The sequence below is a fragment of the Mytilus edulis genome, chromosome 4 (assembly GCF_963676685.1).
Source record: "Mytilus edulis chromosome 4, xbMytEdul2.2, whole genome shotgun sequence".
Lineage (NCBI taxonomy): Eukaryota > Metazoa > Mollusca > Bivalvia > Mytilida > Mytilidae > Mytilus > Mytilus edulis.
In genome coordinates, this window is record NC_092347.1 from 25,834,675 (window position 1) to 25,856,554 (window position 21,880).

General features: G+C 32.3%; 1 protein-coding gene across 1 annotated transcript; it reads right to left on the reverse strand.

The window, feature by feature from the left end:
• Nucleotides 1-2,686: 2,686 nt before the first annotated feature.
• LOC139521781 (protein O-GlcNAcase-like) lies at nucleotides 2,687-20,867 on the reverse strand. Its single transcript, XM_071315401.1, has 15 exons — nucleotides 20,621-20,867; nucleotides 18,340-18,391; nucleotides 15,402-15,499; nucleotides 14,845-14,975; nucleotides 11,353-11,521; nucleotides 10,915-11,013; nucleotides 10,403-10,687; nucleotides 9,222-9,838; nucleotides 8,808-8,982; nucleotides 8,370-8,429; nucleotides 7,276-7,361; nucleotides 5,943-6,047; nucleotides 4,306-4,397; nucleotides 3,691-3,880; nucleotides 2,687-3,374 (listed from the first exon to the last, which is right to left on the reverse strand). The coding sequence occupies exons 1-15, from the start codon at nucleotides 20,688-20,690 to the stop codon at nucleotides 3,057-3,059; spliced, it is 2,547 nt and encodes an 848-aa protein (XP_071171502.1). The 5' UTR covers nucleotides 20,691-20,867; the 3' UTR covers nucleotides 2,687-3,056.
• Nucleotides 20,868-21,880: the final 1,013 nt, after the last annotated feature.

Sequence of the window (21,880 nt, forward strand, 5' to 3'; positions counted from 1 at the left end):
TGGCAATAATTTCCTTTATTGATTTAATTTTAACAGTTTTCATTATTAATTAATATTTAACCATTAACACAAATGATTAAGTTAAAACATTTCAACTTTCCAGACGCAAATGTTAAAAAACGGGAAAGAAATAAAATATCTTACAAGACATAAACATGTAAAGAATAAATGTATATTTCAGCTTAATAAAAATATTTTCATAATGTTACTTTGTCATCATTTCTAAAACTAAGTTCCAAACATTATTGCTCAGTTAATATGTGTCCTTCTGATGCGGTACGAGCACAGGCACTTGTTTCTATCCATAGGAAGGTCGACTATCCATATAAATAGTTTTATATGGATAGTCGACCTTCCTATGGATAGAAACAAGTGCATGTGGGTACGAGATAACTACAATTCTCATGCAATCCTGAAAAGGGGGGTCATCATAGACAAACATGACATTAAATCGTTATCACTGAACTAGTATATATATTGTATAGGGGCCAGCTGAAGGACGCCTCCGGGTGCGGGAATTTTTCGTTGCATTGAAGACCTGTTGGTGACCTTAATTCTGCTGTTGTATGTTTTTCTATGGTCGGGTTGTTGTCTCTTTGACAAATTCCCCATTTCCATTCTCAATTTTATTATACGAACAAGAACAAACAGCTCTACGTTGCTTTGATATTTATCAATTTTCAGGAAACATTGCGAAAAATGATCTTCAATATTTCGAAAACATGTGAAATAAAATTGCTAACACGGTGGACCGTCGAGTGTCAACAAACGTAGTAGACTTGTTCACTGAAAAGACGAGGATAATGGTTTCATCTGACATTTGTTATGCAAACCCAGTTTTGATCATGATATTTAAAAAGACGTACTTTTTTTCAATCTATGTATTAATAAACTAGAAAATTCCAAATTGTAAATATCTCTTTATGTGGACCGACTTGGCATCTACTACGTTTGGACGGGTCCATTTCATTAGTAAGGTGATCGATAAATATTACGGAGTTTTGACAGAAAAGGAAAACGAACTTATTGTTATGTGTTTTCAACAAGGGTTTCGTTCCGCTAAATTATTTGCGCAAATAAAGTTTGTCTATTTTTAGATTACAGGTAATAATTTGACACTACGCATTAACCTGTGTAGTGATTTTGATTTTACGATAAATGTATGAATGAACGATAATTTTATGAATGAACAAGAGCACCTGACCTCTTAAAGAAACACAAATTAAACATAAAAAACCGTATTTATTAGGAGATAATTCAGTTAAATTTTCAATGCTAAATCAACAACTGAAATGAATCCATATTTTGTTGAAACATCGTACGAACGGCGGAAAACGGAATCGCATTTATAAAAATGTACTTTTTTTCACTCGTACTTCTATGTTATTTGATAGTCAAACGGTTGACCCTTTAAATACAAAAATACATCTTCAAGAACATATTCTGAAACTTCTTAAATTCACTAACCTTTTTTTAAAGTTTCAAGCTATGTATTGCATTAGAAAACATACATAGGTGTTAAAGAATGACTGACCAGGAGCCTGTTTAACAAAATACTATGGCTTGATCTGGGCGGAGTCTCTGATCTGGGTCACAAAGATGGCCATACGCGACGGCATAAAAGCAATTGCTTTAAAAATGAACTTCAAAAGATACCGTTTTCCAGATTCTGAACAATATGATCTACTGCACTTTCTTTAATTTGACTAATAATATTCCATAACATAAGATTGTCATTCTATCTGATTGACTTCACGTTTCAAAAGCCAAAAAAAGCCAACGAGTTAATGACCACCGGAACGTCTCTCTTGTTATCTTTGAAAAGAAACGATGCATTCTGACTTTAAATAGACAACCAATCAGTGACCTGAATTCATGTGAACTATATTTAGCCCAAGGTAAACACTGACTTTTCATCCGCGACTTTGCGACAATACGTCTCTCGTCTGCCTATAAACATTTGAAAAAAGATATTTTTTTCTTTTTGAATTTATATTTTTGTCAGTGAAGTAGCCGGCACTTGAAGCCACCGTAAGCGGCGGATTTCCGCCGGCTACCGGCTTCAATGGAAAGCCCTGTACTTGTAGTCAAGATTTATATTTAAGACTATCAACAAAAAATTCAATGGTAAGTAATGAAAGTAAGATGTTTCAGTGTGTGCACTCTTGGTTATATACATTGGTACCATGTATACTGTGACTGTTTTTCCGAGAACAATAAATTGAATGAAACATGTTCAAGTTTTCAATAAACAAGTTGGAAATCTTAAGTCATTACCTCAGATCCTCTGTACTGACATTATGTTATTTTTTAATAGATTTTCAAAATCCCAACTAAAAATAGGTCTAAATATTCTCCAATATAGCAATGCGAGATTCCTCCTACAACTGAGACCAATCTTAAATATTTGTGGGATTGTTTGGGTCTTTAGGAAAAGAGCAATACATACAGAAACATGGAATTTGCTATAAACCAAGTATTAGATGGAAATTTTAATTAAGATTCAAAATCTTAAGATAAGACTATCATCAAGCAATTACACCATACATCTTTATTATTATATTTCTCTCCATAAGTATTCACCTTTTCCTCCGACTACAGAACAAGTCTCTAAAATTGTCTATTGAGCATTTTCACGACTTTGCTACAAATATTTGGAAATCCAAGAAAATAACACAAAAGAATATAATTTTCATAGTTTTAATTGTAATAACAATTAACAGATTTAGTGATCACATGAAATGAAAGACATTACAATGAAATATTTTGTTTCTTACAAAACCCTGAATGGTCAATACAAGACTGTCATGATAATACATATCATATTTAATGAACATTGAACAATGACATTTAATGGACATTAATAAAATTACACTGACATACAAAAAATTACAATCAAATATTCAACCTGATCTTTTTCTTTTGTTTTCCTTTTTATTTTTCAGTTCTTCAGAGTCTTATTATGGTTCAAACTCTTCTAAATCTGAAGTTCATCATTGCACGTTTGTCAATAAGTTAAATTATCACAGTTGCCAGCCAACCTTTATTGCTTGATACTATAAAATTCTATTGAAAGAAATCATACGCCCTAAATAAACAACATCTTCAGATTTGATATCTGGCACAGTGAGTTGCGTAAATCCTAATCGTTGGTAATGATCAATCATAGATTTGTCACCAATGTTCATTTCCACATGTATACCAGTAGCACCATTTGTTTTCAAGGCAGCCATAGCACATGCCAACAGCCTTTTGGGAACAGAATGGTCAACAACACGTGGGGGAATAAAGTCAATGCGTATACATGCTGGATACAAATTATGGACTGATTCTGGAACGAAATGCTGTTCTCCATGAAAACTGGATATGACTTCCTGTAATATAATAAAATTTATTTTTACATTTTTTTTTGTTAATTTCAAAATTCACTTAAAAATATAGAATCACCCCACAAGTTTAATTTATAATTTAAAAACATTTAAAAAAAAAATTTTGCATTAGAAAGTCTTTATTTTTAATAATTGAAAATTGTTGCAAATATTCATTTTGTAAATATACCTTTATATAACTCACCTGTATAATAAACCTATGATAAATTGTGCTTAAGAAAAATAACCACCTTATTACAATTACTTTAATATATAAAATAAAACATTATATACTAAATTTTTTTTAAATGATACTACTTACATCTGCAGGAGACTGTTCCCCTTTGATGGTTCTGGGATATTTTTCACGCATTGCTGGCATCCAAGAGAGAGCACTTTTTTGTTGGAGCACTTTTGTGTCAAGGGCAGCACAAGCATAACCACAAATTCCCTCGTCATCCTCCACAACAAAGCAATATTCTGAACTCTGTGAAACTGTGCTTCCTACAATCCTATAAAGACAAATAACACTTTATAAGCACCATACATCAATAAGGAAGTATATATACAAGTGTTTGGCCTGGTCTTATTATTTGACTTACTTTATTGTTCAAAGACATGTGGTTAACCATTAACCATTTTCAAAGCACAACCGCATATGTCCATGCATAACTTATAGTATGTTTAGACTTGAGCTTGTTCCTAGGTAGTTGTAAAGTGTTTACTGCTACATTATCAAATGTTAAATTTTGTCGGAACAATATATTTCCAATTAAGGTGTAAACACAGGTTTAAGAGTAATGAGTGGTCATGTGGATTATTATACTATAAAGGTTTAGCAATACAAGGTTCCTGATGAAGGTAAATATAGAAAAGTCCATTAATGCAGAAATGTAATTTATTCAATTATAAAATGGTGTAATTGTTGACAATGTACCTGTCTCCTATAAGATCTGGATATCCTGGGAAAACTTCAGTCCCATCCAACCCATCATCACACGTCTTTAAACAAATATTGTATACTGCTGCCTGCAACATAGAATGATATAATGTAAAAAAAGTCTCAAAGGGAAAATGATGTAAAAATATGGACTCACTTATAACCCATGCTCTTGTCAATTGAAATAAAATCTATTAAGTATTAAATGCTTCTTTTTGTAACTTCATTGGGGTGTAAAAGTGTTGACCAAAGTACATTTTGTATGAAGTGCGGAAATGTACACACGGTCAACACTTTTACAACCCTATGAAGTTACAAAAAGAAGCATTCAATACTTATAATTACATTTTTAGCTAGGATCATGAAAACTCACGCTGTCACAAATGATAATTTTTATTGTGTAATGCAATTGCTAAAGGAACGACACGTGATGTGCAGTTAGCAAATCAGAATATCGTATTATAAAGAAACATACATCTAATGTAATTATTTCCCATTATAAAACATCACAAGAAACCAAATAAAAACTTGCATTACATCCAAATTAAGACTGGACAACTTGTTGGTGGCCAGAGTGGCTGGTTGAAATGTCTAGTATTCCTGGAGATTCTGTTGATCCCATTTTATTATAATCGGATTGCAGATATTTTAACCAAGCACAAAGCAGATGTACATTACTTTGCAATTTAAACTGAGCAGGTCTTTAACCCTTTCACCGATTGCTGCCAGGACAGAAGCTACTCTGAGACGATGGCGTCCCTGGCTACTATTACTCAAGTTGGAAATATTCATAATAAATGTCAATAAAAACTTGTTTGTAGTTATTTGTGTATTTATTTTATTCACTAAGACCATGTTCACAGTTTTGTTCATGTTTTCACAATTTTTTCTTCATAAAATATCAAAATTTTCAAATTTTCGTCATTATCAAGGTGAAATTCTCAAAATTCGACTCTTTCACCCCAAATCGTAATTTTTTAACCCAAAACGGCAAAATTTTGAAAAATTTTATGAGGCTGTACAAATTCCTCACACTGATCGATGTCCATTCCAACTGTTTTGTACATAAAACAACATTTTATGTCAAAAAAGTATACTAGTTTGGCTTCAATTCTTCCATATTCTTTCAAAAAAAATGTTCCCTCATTTCAAATTCTCGTAAATTCCGTAAATTTCCTCTGATTTTGACACGGTTTTCAACAAACGGAACCGCAATGTTTACACTTTCATCCGGGTTATCCATCAAAGAAAGATAACCCACGTTTGCACTGTTTGAGCGGGAAACATAAAAGAGGTATTCCGATCCCGGTAAAACGGGACTCATCGTCAGCTGTCTGAAGCGTGAATCCCGGTAAACCGGGACTCGTCGGCGAAAGGGTTAAGAAATCCCACCTTAAAATTATTTTAAGTTCTGGCAAGGGAATATAAAGTTATTGGGAACTACTAGACAAATCACAATTCATTACTTTGAATGGCAACAATATTTTTACCATATCTTAATAGAGAACCTTTCAAGTTGACAAAGACTTATATTGGTCTTAATATGTCTAATATTTTAATCTAGGAGACACATGACCAAAGAGTTGATCATTCAGAGTCAATACTAACACTACATTTCTTATAGATGAACCTACCTCATCTGCTGCTGAGTAAGGTCTGTAGTGATAGAATTTGTTTAACACCACTTCTGGAGCACGAATAAGGAACAGATCATGTGCAAAGTCAATTGGCATTAATTTCTGAAAAAAGCACACAATTTTTGTTAAGTAAGCTTCAAAATATTAAACCAAAAGCGCAAGGAAAGACAAGCAGAAGCAAGGTTTTCATACTAAACATCCAATTTCCCCCCTAGATTTCTCTGTACATTTGTTCAGTAGAAAATTGCCACAAGAATGCCAGAATTTTTTTTCTTGTTTAAGAAAAAAATTTCTTTCTAATTTCAGACTGAACAAAAACCTTGCTAAGTCAATCCTTTTAGACGCAGGCGCAGACAAGCTGACAGCAATAATATTTTTTTTACAAATTCTTATTGTCCAAAGATACTTTACTTTTTTTTTCTTTCAAGATATTTGCTCTTTCAAGATTTTTAAAATTATATGTATGAATTTTTTTTCTCAATACAACAAATTGCTAAAGCTGTCAAAATGACTGCACATGTTGCCATCTCAAGTTTCTAGTTTTAATCGACAGAATGTGCATATGCTTCTAAGACCTTGTTTAAAATAAATGATCATTCTAACAAAGATTGGTTCTATGAGGAGTTTTCTCATATGAAATGAATAAACTTAATTTTTTGTTGAACCAATCTTTGTTCCTTGGACCAATGTATATATTTTAAGTTTTTGAAAGTATAACAAACAAGACAGACGAAACACATGCACATTCTTGGCCTTCAAATCAAAGGCACATTATTTGGCGCTCACCTGAAATAAAGAATATTATTAATGGCAGACAGAACTGACTTTACTGTGTACAACCACTTGAGAGTATTGTTCATTAACTATAAGCAAAACATTTATCCCAGTTTGCTGGAAACATTTACTAATTTGGAAGTTATTAAAACATATTGCTTTAATTTCAAATTGCTGAAAAACTTGACACTAAAATTTCAGTTTTCTAACAAGGTTAAATATGCCTACACCTGATTTTGATAACCCATTGATAAAATTTTGAGGAGAATTTTCTCAATGTGATTTAAGTTGAAGGTCCTGCTCTTTCTGAGCAAACCTACATTTCTGTAAATGTAGATCTACCCATCAACTTAAAGCACAGATGGAGTACTTAAAAATCAGTTCTATCTGCACCAACGCTGCGCAACCTGGAAAAAAGACTTGAGATGGCTAAGCATGCGCTGTCAAATTGGCTGGCTACATATTTTCAATGATTATATATCATTTCTATACCCATTTACAAACAAATGAACCACAGGCTTGCATAAGTGGATTGTGGATTGCCTGTTATACATACTTGAAGTTCTCCTTGAACACCACCTCGAAAAACCCATGGTTCTTGGTCACCACTCATAAAGGCCTCTTTATAACCATGTGAGCTCCCTATTATTCGCAAAAAAAGATAATAAGGGAGATAGATTAGTACTTTGGTAGACTAAGCAGACCATGCTGCTGCAAGCTCTGAAGATAATGTAGTTGTTATAATGTTTAGATAGTTGTGTTTAAAAAGAAATACTTCAATTATCACTTTTCCAAAGGAAAAATATCTTTCATTTAAATCAAACTTATCTTTACTTCATTTAAGCCTAAAAGAACAAAGGTGTTACAAGTAAAACAAAACAACTAAAAAAAACAGCTATGCCATTAATATGTAAATCTTTTATAATTATTAAAAAAAATTTAATGAAACATATACTTTATGATCCCAAATATGCAATTGGAAAGTTTGAATCCTATCTCAAAATGTTTGCACAACAATTTTCTGAACTTATAGATTATGATTATATATATGACAATTTTATTCAAAAAGAAATATCCAAATAATCAAGAGCATTTAATCAAGTAGTTTTACACCTTTTATATGGTGTTGATTCATTCATATATTTTGATGTTTTCAAAGAGTAGACAAAGCTTCATAAAGCAGGGGAATCCTGATACAACTTGATTGGTCAATATTCACATATATATAAACATTTTCCCTTGATTAGATGCTCTTGGACAATTGAATACTGCTCTTTGTGACTATACATGTTCTGAAAATAATACTACAAATAACAGGATTCATACACATTATTTCACCACTAGATACCAGGGGTCCTAGTGATAAATAAGCAACAAATTTTCCATCCACTTCAGATAAAGCAGGATACAGTAAAGCTCCAAAGTATGCTGGTCATGATGTACAATACTCTACCAGGGCTTAATAGGCATAAATTTAAAGCTTTTATTTTGAGATTTTGCTTAAATATTAAGTCTAGTGATAAAAAGAGATAATAAGATTTTAAGAAATGGTATGAACCCTGAAAACATAAGTTCAGAAACATAAAGTTGCACAACATATGAAGCCATGGCACAGCTGTTAATTAATATCAAATGTAATTCAATTCTTACATGTCTGACCCGCCAATAATGCCTGTTGCTGAAGCCCATTTGCATTAGCACAGCCTTTGCCTGCAAAAAAGAAAGATTCATTGTTCATCAGTCAACTGAATTTTGCTCAAATTTTTAAGGTTGTGTTTCTGATTGTATTTATAGGCTTTTAAATACAGTATAGAAATTAAAAAGAAATGTGTGTGGACACAAGCCCTTACTGTTAAAAATCCACTTTTTTTTTAATTTTTGCCTGGGTACTCAAATTGACTGATAGTTAAAAAATATTGATGTGTTAAAAAATATTGGTGTAAAATCAAAAAGTTAACTTTTAGTTTAAATCATACAACATGTTCAATGACAAATAGAAATATTCAACTTATTTTATATATACAACTCCATTAATTTATTAACAATAAAGCTAGTACCATAACATCTACATATATAAATTGAACCTACCTAACCAAGAAACATATCCACTACAAGTCTCCAATATTCCAAGCAAATCCCAAGCATATGGAAATAGCTCTTGAACGGCAGATATGTTTGGCAACTCTACAAGTCTTTTAGATACTGCACGCAACATCTTCACAGAGTCTGTAAAACTGTTAGCTTTAGTCATCCATTCTCCCATCTTCAAGAATAACAAAAATATCATTTAGTATTTAATGAAACAATTTCAGTCTGGTCAAATCCTGTGAAAGTTATCTCAAGATACCAGCATCAGACTAATCAGACAAAAGCTGTGCATTAATTTCAATTTTAAGGGAAAGAACTTTGCATAATGGTTCTGCCAGACATTTTGCAACTTATCTAACAGTAATACACCCATAAATGAAAGAAAATTGTCAAATAAAAAACAAATACAATTACCTCTGGTGTTTGTTCCTTCTTTTCCATTACCAAATGAGAATTAGACTTCAACCAATGCAGATCATCCAGCAACTGTGAACTCTTAATTCCATGTTCAAAAGGCAAGAAAAAGAAGTCAACAATCATCTGAATATCATCACATGTGAAATCCTCCATTCTGACCTCTGGTTCTACAGTCATTTTACCATCATTCGACCATTCTTCTGAGGTGGTTGACACATTGGCAGAGGGTACACAGTCCATTGGTTCGAGTTCAACTGATGTGTCGGACTCCGAGTCTGATACAAGTTCTGGACCTGTAGATAACAAACTATTATTGATAGGCAGCATTACTGGCTGCATGAAAGAGTCTCCACCACCTACATTCACCATACTTCCATTCTGCAATTCAGAGATAACTGCAACATTTGTTGGTAACACTGCCGTTAAAGGAGCTGGCATAGGCTGTTGTGTACGAGGAGTCTTTAATTCTATCATCCAATCTGACAATGCCAACCTCAATGCAACCCTTGGTTGGTACCTTGTATCTAACAATGATGGAATGTCCTCAACTGAACCAAAATCACTGTCAGTTTCAAGTTTGATATCTGATATTACAGGACTTAACAGATCTCCCTCTGTAAAAAAAAAACAACTCATCAAATATTTGTTCAGTTCATGTTTTTGTACTATGCATGCTTCTTGATATTGAGATGTCACAAAGCATTTTTAATAGCATGAAACCCAACGAGATGATTATATTTATCACATATTGATTATTCACAACAATACTAAAATTGAGAAAGGAAATGGTGAATATGTCAAAGCGACAACCACCCGACCATAGAGCAAACAACAGACGAAGGCAACCAATGGGTCTTCAATGTAGCGAGAATTCCCGCACCCGTAGGTGTCCTTCAGCTGGCCCCTAAAATATGCATAATAGTACAGTGATAATGGACGTCATACTAAACTCCGAAGTTTATTCTTAAACAGGATATCTTGTCAATTGAGTTAATATCACAGAGGAAAACTATTGATAGAAATAAAAATACCTGTATACAATGATGTTGGATATGCTATTTGAAGTAATTGACCATCAGTATGATTGGTGCTTTTGAGATGAGAAATTTAAACTACAAAATTCTATTTTATGTTAATAAAGAGTATGAACTATTATTAAATATGAGTCATAAACATACCAAAAATAACATCTTTCTTGAGACCAGAGGGATTTGATTTACACCACTGACCAAGAGAATGTAAAGCAACATAATTAGATTCAAACTCGGTGTTTGGATTTGTCAGTACTCCTCTAAGGTATGGAATAATCTCTGGTGATCTGCCATCATAAGCACCAAGATAAATTCTTCTAGGATCATAATCATTAGCATGAATATTGTCCCAGATCAATGGTGGTCTGCGAAATACTGCAGTCACTTCTTCTAGATGTTTGATGGTCATTTTCTTACTGACAACTTTTACGCCTAAAACAAACAAAGCCATTCAAATATTAAAATCCTTTTTCATTGAAGTGTTATACATTTATTATTTAATTAAAACTGCAACTTTCTTTACAGTTGAAATGTATTTCATGAAAAGATTTACAACCATTAAGACATTCAACTATGATATGAAATCATAGGGTCACTCAGCAGGTGAAATAGGAAAAAGGAAAAAATAATGAACCTGCACTAGAACGTTAAATATTTACCTGTCCAGAGGATCTCTATGGCTGACAACAACTTTGATCCAACAGTATTCAGGTACTCTGAGGATGATAGGGTTGGCAAAGCTCTTGATGAACAATACTCTGGAAATAAAATATAAATTATTTTAAAAGGCTGAGATACAGGTTTGTTAAAACTAGGACATTTACCCTGCCACTGTCAAGTAGCATTGTAAATACAATAACATCTTCCTCAAAAAAAAACATGCAATCAACAGAATTTCAGCAAAAAATTGTTAATTTCAGTAAAATCTGAGGCAATTTTTTACTATGTACAATCCAAATTAACAGCACATGCCCGTAAAAACATCAAAGAGTTTTTCTTAAATATCGATCATCAATTGAAAAATTTCCAGAAGTTGAGTTCAAGAAGATATTTCTTATTCCTTTGTATTTATTACATAATTGTGATTTTATATTTACCTGTTGGACAAAAATAGAAGTGAGGTTGTTCTAAATGCTGAAAAACTTCATTTGTGATTGACACTTGGGCTGCAGCTGATGAAGTAAACATACTTTTGTCGGATTCACTCAGTTCTGGGTCAATGTCGTCAAACAATAGAGCAAATGCATTACAGCCAAAAGTGGAAACCTGTAAACAATGATTTATTAGTTATTGAATGTCAGGAAAATGTAATATTCCTTCTTCAATCTAATTAAAAACCGATCTCTCATCGCTCCTGTTTCTGATATGTCGCATGGGAGATCTAACGAAACCCGCTTTGAGGTCACATGTGAGTGACCTCGTAGGTGTGTCTTTTTCGACCAATGAAATTGAGTCTTCCACGATCTTGGAAGTTTAACGTAAGGCAAAGGGATGTAACTCATTTTATTTACGACGAAATCGTCAGTCAAAATAATTCATAAACTTTTTTGATTGGCTTATTAATAGGTCGTCAACTCATTTGCATATCTTTATAAATTCATGACTTTTAGTTCACTCACATGTGAACTCAAAGCCGGTTTCGTTAGATCTCCCATGCGACATATCAGACACAGGAGCGATGAGAGATCGGTTTTTAATTAGATTGATTCCTTCTTATACTTTTTGTTCTCTTTTGAAAATTATACAATAGATTGCTACCAGACTTTATAAAATATGTTATATTGGAGATAAAAGTAATTTTTCAGGACATATCATTTGCCTTGTGTTAATGTGAGCAAAGAAGTTGTCTTCCTATATGATCACTTCAATTTCTTGACCACCAAAGCATCACACCATGTTCAACAATTGAAAGACTGGAATAATAATAATATTATTCCTACTGGAAAGCTTAAGTGGGTTAAAATTTTAGGTGAACAGAATCTGAACTGGAAAAAGATTTTTAGACTGCCTTTTGCTGTTACTAAAAATAGTAAATTACAGTGGTTGCAATATAGGATTAACCATTGCATTATTGCCACAAATCAGTATTTAGTTCAAATAAAATAGAGCGATGATCCTTTTTGTACATTTTGTAAATCAGATGAGTCTATAGAACACCTATTTTGGAATTGCAATACTGTACAAAATTTTCTAAAGGATATTAATAACTGGTTCCTTTCCGGTGGAATAAGTCTCCCAATAAATAAATTAAACTTTATTTTTGTAGACTTATCCAAGATATATCCCAACAACCCATATAACATGATTTTTCTTTATATTAAACAATGTGTGTATAATTCTAGATGCTTTAAAAAAAATCTCTCATTGCAAGCAATTATAATAAAGCTGAAAGAAATGTATAAATTAGAGAGTATGATAGCTGTAAAAAATCAAAAGACAACTTAATTTGACAATGTATGGAATGTTTTTGAAAAACTTTTATTGAATACCAGCTAATGTCTTTTTTGTTGTTGTTACAATTACTTATGACTACTTAACTATAATCTATTTTAAAGAAAATATTATTGTCATGTTATGTACTTGATCTGTGTTGATGGCTGTTATAAAATAAATATGTCTCGTTAATTTTGAAAATATAAATAGGGATGTAACTGGATAATCCTTATGTATTTTATTTTTGTTTTTTGTTTTCCTTCTTTCTTTTTTTTATTTTTTTTATCTTTTCAATAGAAAATGTAAAATATTTCCAATTAAGACTTATTTATAAAAATGACATTGTATTTATCTTAGGCCAACCTTAAAAATATGTTTGTTTGCAGTTTTCCGACTGTACCTTCAGACTGAAGGGTCGGTAGGTAGGAAAAATATTTTATTTTATCAGCCAAAATACAGTTTAAACAAGCAGTTACACTAAACCAAGTTTCTTGTGAAGAAAAAAAAAACATTTTAAAACAACAAACACTGGACATGCTGAATACCAACATCAAATGAACAGGCATTTTCAGATAAAAAACTTTTTAACCAAAACTGAAACTTTAACATAGTGTCATTATCCAATTTATGACATAAAATATGGTATAATTATTAAATACTGGAACACTTATAAACAAGGAATGTCATTATGACTAGAACTGTTTTAAAGAAATATATTCAGACATGTATGCTTCTTGACTAGAATGTTTTCATAAGAAGGGTATTTTCATCAGAAAAATGTAGATATTAAAGATTTATAAGACAATGTATTAAAGAGTGTATTTTTAATAAAAAAAATAACCATTGAATCTTCCTCAATTGAAAAATTGCCAACTTGAAAAAAAAGTATTAAGACATTCGACTGTTTTCATATTTCTAACAATATTTAATTATATGTGATAAGGTTATATTTTTGCCAGGCTTTAATGAAAACCAAAGAAATCTAAAGTTTGGGGTGAAATCCATAGCACCCCATTAAAAGTAAATGGTCTGTACTGAAATGTTTTTAATGCATAAAAAAAATTGGGAGCATAGCTCCTAAGGACATGTTTTAATTGAATTCACACAGGCCACACAGTTTGGGTATATTTAATATTGTAAGAAAGAGAATAATTGCAATGAGTGGGGCAGCCCCCCCTTATTCTAAAGGAGCATACTCATTGCAATCGAAGATAGATTTAATATAGAGAGAGTATATTTATTTTTCAAGCTAACCATTCATTTTCTCTACATCTTTGTGTAGTTAGGGTTGCTTCTTATAGATTTGGCATGATCTATATCCATTAACATTTCAAATGAGCCCTTCCTCCGTACAGGCGTGTTTACAGATATCCATGAAGATGTAAGTCACGGAGGAGTGGTTTCATCTTTGTCGTCTTCACAACGATTTGGAGAAAATATGCCATACTTCAAGCTGCTGTCAAATTATTTAACCACTGAAATTGGTTCCATAAAGTCAGGCTCCACAAATTCTGCACCAGATTTGTTTGAGACAGAATGGTTATCGTGTCAGTTATGAATATCCGCTGCATCATCGTCAATGATATCATCACACATCATTGCATGTGCCTGAATCTGTATAAACAGTTTACTAATAAACTTTTTTGTTTGTTATTTGTCTTAAAATTGACACGAGACGACAGCGTAAAGTACTCCTCCGTGACTTCATGGATACCTGTAAACAATTTCCATGTGCTTTATCATTAAATGGTCACATGAACGCTTGACGGGAAGCTAAGACAAACCAAACTTGAAATGCGTAATTGACCCAGACTTTAAATCATTTCCGGAAAGGACCCAAAGTTCCGGATCGCGTCAATAGAAGTATTAAAAAAAATTTCTTCAAATTTAAAGCAATAAAATTTCCACAGTCGGGAGGATTTTCGAGGGTCGGTCGGTAAACTGCAAACAAACAATATTTTAATTTAAGCCTTATATGTATTATATTGTATGTATGTAATGTATATGTTGAAATTGTTGGAAATAAAAAAATCAAAAGTTAAAAAAAAAAAAGACTGGAATATTTATGTGGAAGCCAGGTTAAAACTAAAATTTTTGTTGATTATTACACAACATGACTAAATAACGTATTTGAAATAGAATTACACTGCTTTTACCTGTTCCAATTTTCTTTTTAAGCACTGCAAATCTTTAGCACTAGAAAAAGAAATGTCAAGTCCAGGGGACACTGCATACACAAATTCTATATTGTTTTCTGTGGCAGACTGAATCAAGCTGGTTAGATTATCTAAAATATATACAAATCATATTTTTATATAAACAGTTTTTTTATTCCTTTCAGTTATCTAACGCCAGTCATGAAATCTATAATTCAACACTTGTCAAGGATTTAATCAGTCCATAGTGCATGCAAGTCACTGCACTGATACAGGTCACAATTGACATTACAATATTGAAAATATACTCATTTTTGTCTAGAAGTTTTAATAGTAAAGTCTAACTAAAGTATTCAAAATTATACTTAATATAACACGAATGTGTCCAAAAGAACAACTCTAATTTGGCATAAAAATAAGGAAGATTATATCATAGGGAATCTCTTACTTAGTTGTTGACATAGGTTCAGTTAATTTTTCGCTTTGTAACGCTGCTAAAATGACCCTAGGTAGTATCTAAATTAGAGTTTGTTCTTATTAAGCAACATCTGACTTACCAGCTTCTTCTACTGAATAAAGTTCTCTCCAGAAAGCTCTGTGCTTACAATCATCTTTAGGAGCATACATGTAGGTGTTTAAACCCATCTTCTTCAACCTGACAAATCAAAAATATATATATCATTTGAAAATAAGAACATGTTGAAAGGAATCACTAGAAATTTAAACCCTCATAAAGGGAAAGTTGTTACTTTCAGGGGATTGTTTCCAAACAGATTAAACCCTCAATTGTGTTGCCTTAAAGCTCTGTTAAATTATACAATTTCAATCATTTATTGTTATTTCTTCATTAGTCCAAATAAAGTCAGTCATTTCACCAACCATCAGTTGCATATATATGTATATCACGAGCTTGGTGGTCCATGGAACTTGTAGTAAAAAACAGGTACATGTACATGTACTTCTGCTTTGAGCAATAGGGCAAATATATACCCTCCTATCATAATGCTGAATATTTTAATATTGAAAGCGAATTTCTACATTGATTAAATGTCTAAACTTTCAGCAGTCTGCAACAAAAACTTGTATAGTTCAAATAAGTGGTTCACCTTATACATGTTTTAAGCATGAGCTTGTGAAAACAAAAAAATAAGATTTTTTATTTCCCATGTTGTAGAATTTTTCTAGTTATTGCTAATATTAACATATAATATGAAATAAGACAAAAATTGTAGCCCTCGGATAACGACAAGTGATGAGGCCATTTTCCATAATTTCAATATTTTTTACCCTTTCACCGATAGCTGCCCAGAAAGAAGCTACTCCGAGATAATAGTTCCATAGCTTTCATTACTCAAATGGGAGATCTTCATAATAAATGTCAACGAAAACTTATCTGTAGTTATTTGTGTCTTTATTTCTTTCACTTACACCATGTTCACAGTTTTGTTCATGTTTTGATAACTTTTTCTTCATAAAATATTCAAATTTTCACATGTAGGTGAAATTCTCAAAATTCTGCTCTTTGACCCAAAATCTAAATTTTTTAACCCAAAACGGCAAAATATTGAAAAATTTAATGAGGCTGTACAAATTCCTTACACTGAACGATGTCCATTTCAAGTGTTTTGTACATAAAACAACATTTTATGTCAAAAAAGTATACTAGTTTGGCTTCAATTCTTCCATATTCTATCCAAAAAATGTTCCCTAATTTCAAATTCTCATAAATTTCCTCTGATTTTTACACGGGTTTCAAGAAACAGATGCGCCATGTTTACCCTTTCATCAGGGTATTCAACAAAGAAAGATAACTTGTGTTTGCACTGTTTTGAGCAGGAAACATAAAAGAGGTATTCTGATCCCAGTAAACCGGGACTCATCGAAGAAAGGGTTAAGAGGCTTACTACCTCTTATGCAATCAGTCACTTTCAGGGTTTCCCCTGGGTCAATTATTTTTTTCGCCACCTCTTTCGCCAAAACAATAAATTTTTCGCCACTTTGTTTTTTTTCTTCGCCAAGCAACATATATTTTTCGTTTAAAATTTACCTTTTTTTCTCCCCCCCCCCCCCTCCCTTAAATGAGATGATTTCGCCCCATTGTGTCGATGATTATTCTCTCAAACTTATTTTAGAGTCTACATTTTAATGAATAAACACAAAACGTTTACATTAAAACAACAGATTTTTTTTTAATTTAAAAGGGAAAAATATTCATTGTATTTTAAACAACTTTTCTAAATGAGGGTGCCACTATACTTTTTATAATAAAGAAGATATAAGTCCTGGAATATAACAAAATTAATGGACATGTTTTGATCATATACTACCAGTATTAGTATATGATCAAAACATGTCCATTAATTTTGTTATATTCCAGGACTTATATCTTCTTTATTATAAACAACCAGTATAGTTCGTGGGGAAAGTTTCCTTAAAAGAAAAATACTGATGTGCCCTTTTGTACTAAGAAGTGTTTTTTACAACAAAACAAAAGCTTTTAACACATGAAATTGATTCCTCATTTCATGTGTAGTCATTACATTGAAGTGTTACTCTCCTTCGAGGGGTTGTTCCCAACCTTTTGTATTATATATTTCTTCATAACAACAGTTTTCTTCTCTTGATCATCGGTAAATGAAAAAGTTGAGACGTACAACTATGCTTGAAACACGTGTGTCACTCAACAACTTTAAAGTAGTCTTCCTAATCAATTACCTATATTTAAGTCATAGGATAATTAAAGTTTTAAATCGGAGATTTTTCTTGCTTTTGAACATTTTTCGTCACAACAACAGCTTTTTTTTCTAAACTATCTTTAAAAGGAGAGGAGACGTCAAAAGTTTGCTTCAAACACGTGCGTCGCAAAGTGGTAAATAAATTCTGTATGCGACATTTAGCGGAAGCCATTTGACTTTATCATTTTGTCAAACAATTCAATCAACACCTTTATTAATTAGTCCTTTGTTGTCGATAGTCATAAAATGCAATCAGCTGATTATTGATTTTCTGCCCAAATCTTAATGAGGTCAAGGTGAATTCCGAGTATTGTCTGATCAGGTAAAGTCCGAGAAACTTGAAAAAAGTAAATAAACAAGATGGAGGAAAATAAATTGTTATATATATTTCTTTCGCCAAATTCTTTCGCAAATGACGAATTTTTATCACCACGGTTATTATTTTTTCGCAAATTGCGAAAATGGCGACCGCCAGCGGAAACCCTGGTCACTTTCATAAAACTTGTCCTGGATATTGCTGATGTTATTAATACCTGTATGTTGTGCAAGTTTTATAAAAATCTTGCAAGAATTGTACTTGGGAGAATGCTAACATAACTGAACGGACACCTGGTATTTCCATGTTCGCTGGAATGTGTTATGCAGTGACTAAAAAGCTGACAAGTACATGTATTCCTTTGTTAAACTTTTCTTAATTACTGTTGACCTCAATATTCTTTTACAATTTTTTAAATATATTGTTAGATCAAATAGAACTTACCACTTGAATAAAAGCTTCCTCTGATCTGAACTCCATGGTCTACCATAAAAACCTATAGTGGAAAAATAATAAGTTTCAAGTCATAACCTTACTAAAGAAAAATTTACAACCATAAAAATAGGTTAAGAAATGAATACATTGTATATCATGTATATATGCAAAACAATCTAACTGCTGTTTGATAACAGAATTAGGACTATAAGTTTCAACATGCATGGTTAAAAAAAACATTCGGCTTCAGGATCTGGTAAGAAGTTGTAGCATTAATCGCTCTCCTAATGAAATGGGTTAAAATCCCGCTAAAAAGGTCGGCAATTTTAATGCAAGTTAACACTGAAAACATGTACCACGTTAACTCGTACCAAAAAAGTCAACTTGTACAACTGGGAAGCCGTACCATCAGAACTTGTACCACTGTCAACTTGTACCGTTAAAAATATGTTAAAAAATACGATGTTTTGTGGGTTTTTGCTTGCAAACTAAAAAAAAATAAAGCTGAATTACTTAAATTTTATACATGTACTGGATTTTAATGAAAACTTAGACAAAAATAGAGAATGTTTTTTAAGCTTTATTATTTAAACTGATCTTTCAAACTAGAACTTTAAAACATTGCTTTAACTTAAGTTGAATATATACATCCAAATTAAATTAATTAAAGCTGTTATCCATGATCACAAATTAAATGCTACAAATGTATGTTTACAATTTTTGAAGGCCATGTGCTTTTCGACGGGAAAATTCGGGAACCCCTTAAGAGGAAACAGTTACATGTCATTGTTATCTATAGACAGTAAGAATTCAATTTTGGAAATCATTTTGATTAACTGCCAAGATTTATTCATGAAAAATTAATATTTTCTTGGGGTGAAACTGATAATACTCTAATAATCTACACCTGCCACAGTATTTTCTATCCAATAGACAAGGAACATTAGCTACATGTACAAGTTGGTCATTGTACTTTCAAATTATATACATTTTACAGACCTAAGTATTGAGTAAAAGTAACGTATATCATGTGTATATTCATCATTCAACACCATTCAAATAAGTTGGTACGAGGTGACGTTGGTACCAGTTAACAATGGTACGGGATAACTATAATTCTGCAATTTCACCCACTTTATACGAAAAAATGCCTTCCAACCCAACCAACTTATGAATAAAAAAGAATTAATTGTACTGAATAAATTTCATAAGTGGGGCAAGTTGGTAGATATTTATAAGGTTATAAGTATTACTTATTTCATAAATGGGGAGAGTTGGCAAAGTACTAAAAAATGTAAATACAAAAGGAATTAACACTTATTTCAAAGAGGGAAAAGTTCAGTTGGTGGAAAAGTGGGGCAAGTCTTGCTTCCAATCTAAGTTGACTATAACACATTTTATTGAATTAATTTTTTTTTATATATATACATGTATCAAGATTGTCAGGTTGATAAATAGTCTGAGATTACTCTGACGTCCATCGGCTGTTTTGCCAGACAAGCTTGGGCCGTGAGAGCTCGGTGAAAACTGTTAAAATATGTAAAAGTAAAGGTTGGCAGGTAGGTGAAACTTGCATAAATGAAAAGATAAATGAAAAATGAACAGATAGATGCCCGATTTATATAATTCCGAGGCCCTCAATCGACACCAGAAGCGACAAAGCAGCGCATCTATGTTGGGTGGGGAAATATCAACTTTTTGATACGAGACCGTACGAGTTCTGACCTCCCACAGCCCCAGCTTGTCTGGCAAAACAGGCGATGGACGTCAGAGTAATCTAGGACTAGTTGATAAAATAATCCTTCAATGATGGTATATTTAAAGGATAAATCAGATCTGGTATTGTATAACGATCAGATTAATTGGCAGGTACCCAACATAAATCGTGACGCTCAAGTGACATCTATGGCAAAATGCCAATATATAATCTCATTTTTTTTTATTTAACAAGAATCAATAGAGGGGACAGAAATGAGATAAGCCTGGTTACACCAAATTCTATTTGAGGTTTTTATCCTATTACCCTGATTAAAACCGTCGGTTTAGAAATTTCCCTTTGGGGAGCCCCGGAAACTCCGCAATGAGTAATGCATCGTTAATCATAGCTTTCATCTTATAAAGAATACATCAAATTGTATACACATTTTCTGAGAATCATAAATTATTTCGTAGATACTCAGGAGTAAGCTCCAAATTTTCATAGATATATTTCCAGACCAAATATTTCTCAAATTCAAGATGGCGGAATGTCAGTTTCTCTACATAACCTAAATTAGTGAAGAAAACGCACCTTCCACAGCACCACAAATAAATCTTTGATTACTCTCATTGTTTAGTCCACTATTCACTAAATCCCTCATCCTAATAGAATTTTTGGGTTGGTGAAGGCAAAAAGTTTTACCGACTTTATCAATTACGTCCGTCTTGTTACAATGTTTTCACGATTCTGCGCAATTTTCGGTATGGAATTTTTCTCGATTTAACGATGTCAGAAGTAACGGGTGTTTCAATTGGTCTACTTAAAATGACAATCCAATGAAAATGGTGCTTTCAATCAAGTTTAGGGATGAAAGTTTCATCTGGTTTGTACCGGATTTCACCAGTCGTACGTTCCCAAGACGAAAACTGTTAGGGGTTCAGTTAAGGGTTAAACAACAAAAACAACTAATTATTGAAAAAAACTATATGCAATGCAGATATATGATCATGCTGCTAATATTAGAAACGAAAAGAAATATATTTCCGTAAGAACAGAGACAAATTGTTTTATTAAATCATGTTATTGGTGTGAAATCAAAATATTGGATTGTTATCAAGACGACTACACATGTCACATGACAATATTTACAAACATATCGTTAATATTCAAATTCAAAGGGGCACTAGCTGTCAAATTCATCTTTCACCGATTTGACTCGAATTCTCATGTTCGAGTATAACAATTTCATCTGACATGTGTCCAAATAATAAAAATATAAAATAAACAATCTATAACGTTACAGGACACTGCCTCGATCAGAGACATATAAATTTATAATAATAAAACAATGTCTCTGATAATGTTCAATGTAGCTTTGTGTATTTTATTCTAGACGCCATCTATAAATGAACTATCAAGGACACTCAGTGTAAGGGCTGTATAGCCAGTCAAGGTCGTTAAAAACTTCCATATATCAGGTGGCCCCGAAAACAACCGACGACCACTTAACACGATATAAACATAAATATAAATAGATATGGACCTCGTGTAAATGGATTTGTTGTTAATCCGATTAATTTCAAGTTGCAGGTTAAAACCAGGTGCTCCGCAGGGCGCAGCTTTATACGACCCAGTCTGAACAGTTAGGGCAAATTTGGTCACAATATTCAAGCTCGATTCTGTCTAAATTTGGATTGTTATCAATTTTTTTTTATACATAATATAGGTTTTTGTCACAAAATTAATGTGGTCAAAGATCTAACAAAGCTATTGCACAATACTGTGCAATTGAATATTTCTTCATGAAACTTTCAAAATTCGAAATTTGAAAAAAAGGAAGCCCTTCAAAAA

Excerpts from the sequence above, each read along its gene's own strand:
- LOC139521781 (XM_071315401.1), bottom strand. The coding sequence starts at position 20,690 with ATGAGGGATTTAGTGAATAGTGGACTAAACAATGAGAGTAATCAAAGA. Across the intron at positions 11,522-14,844 it reads TAAAAAGAAAATTGGAACAG|GTTTCCACTTTTGGCTGTAA; the intron begins GTAAAAGCAGTG and ends CATTGTTTACAG. Across the intron at positions 11,014-11,352 it reads CTTCTATTTTTGTCCAACAG|AGTATTGTTCATCAAGAGCT; the intron begins GTAAATATAAAA and ends TTTTATTTCCAG.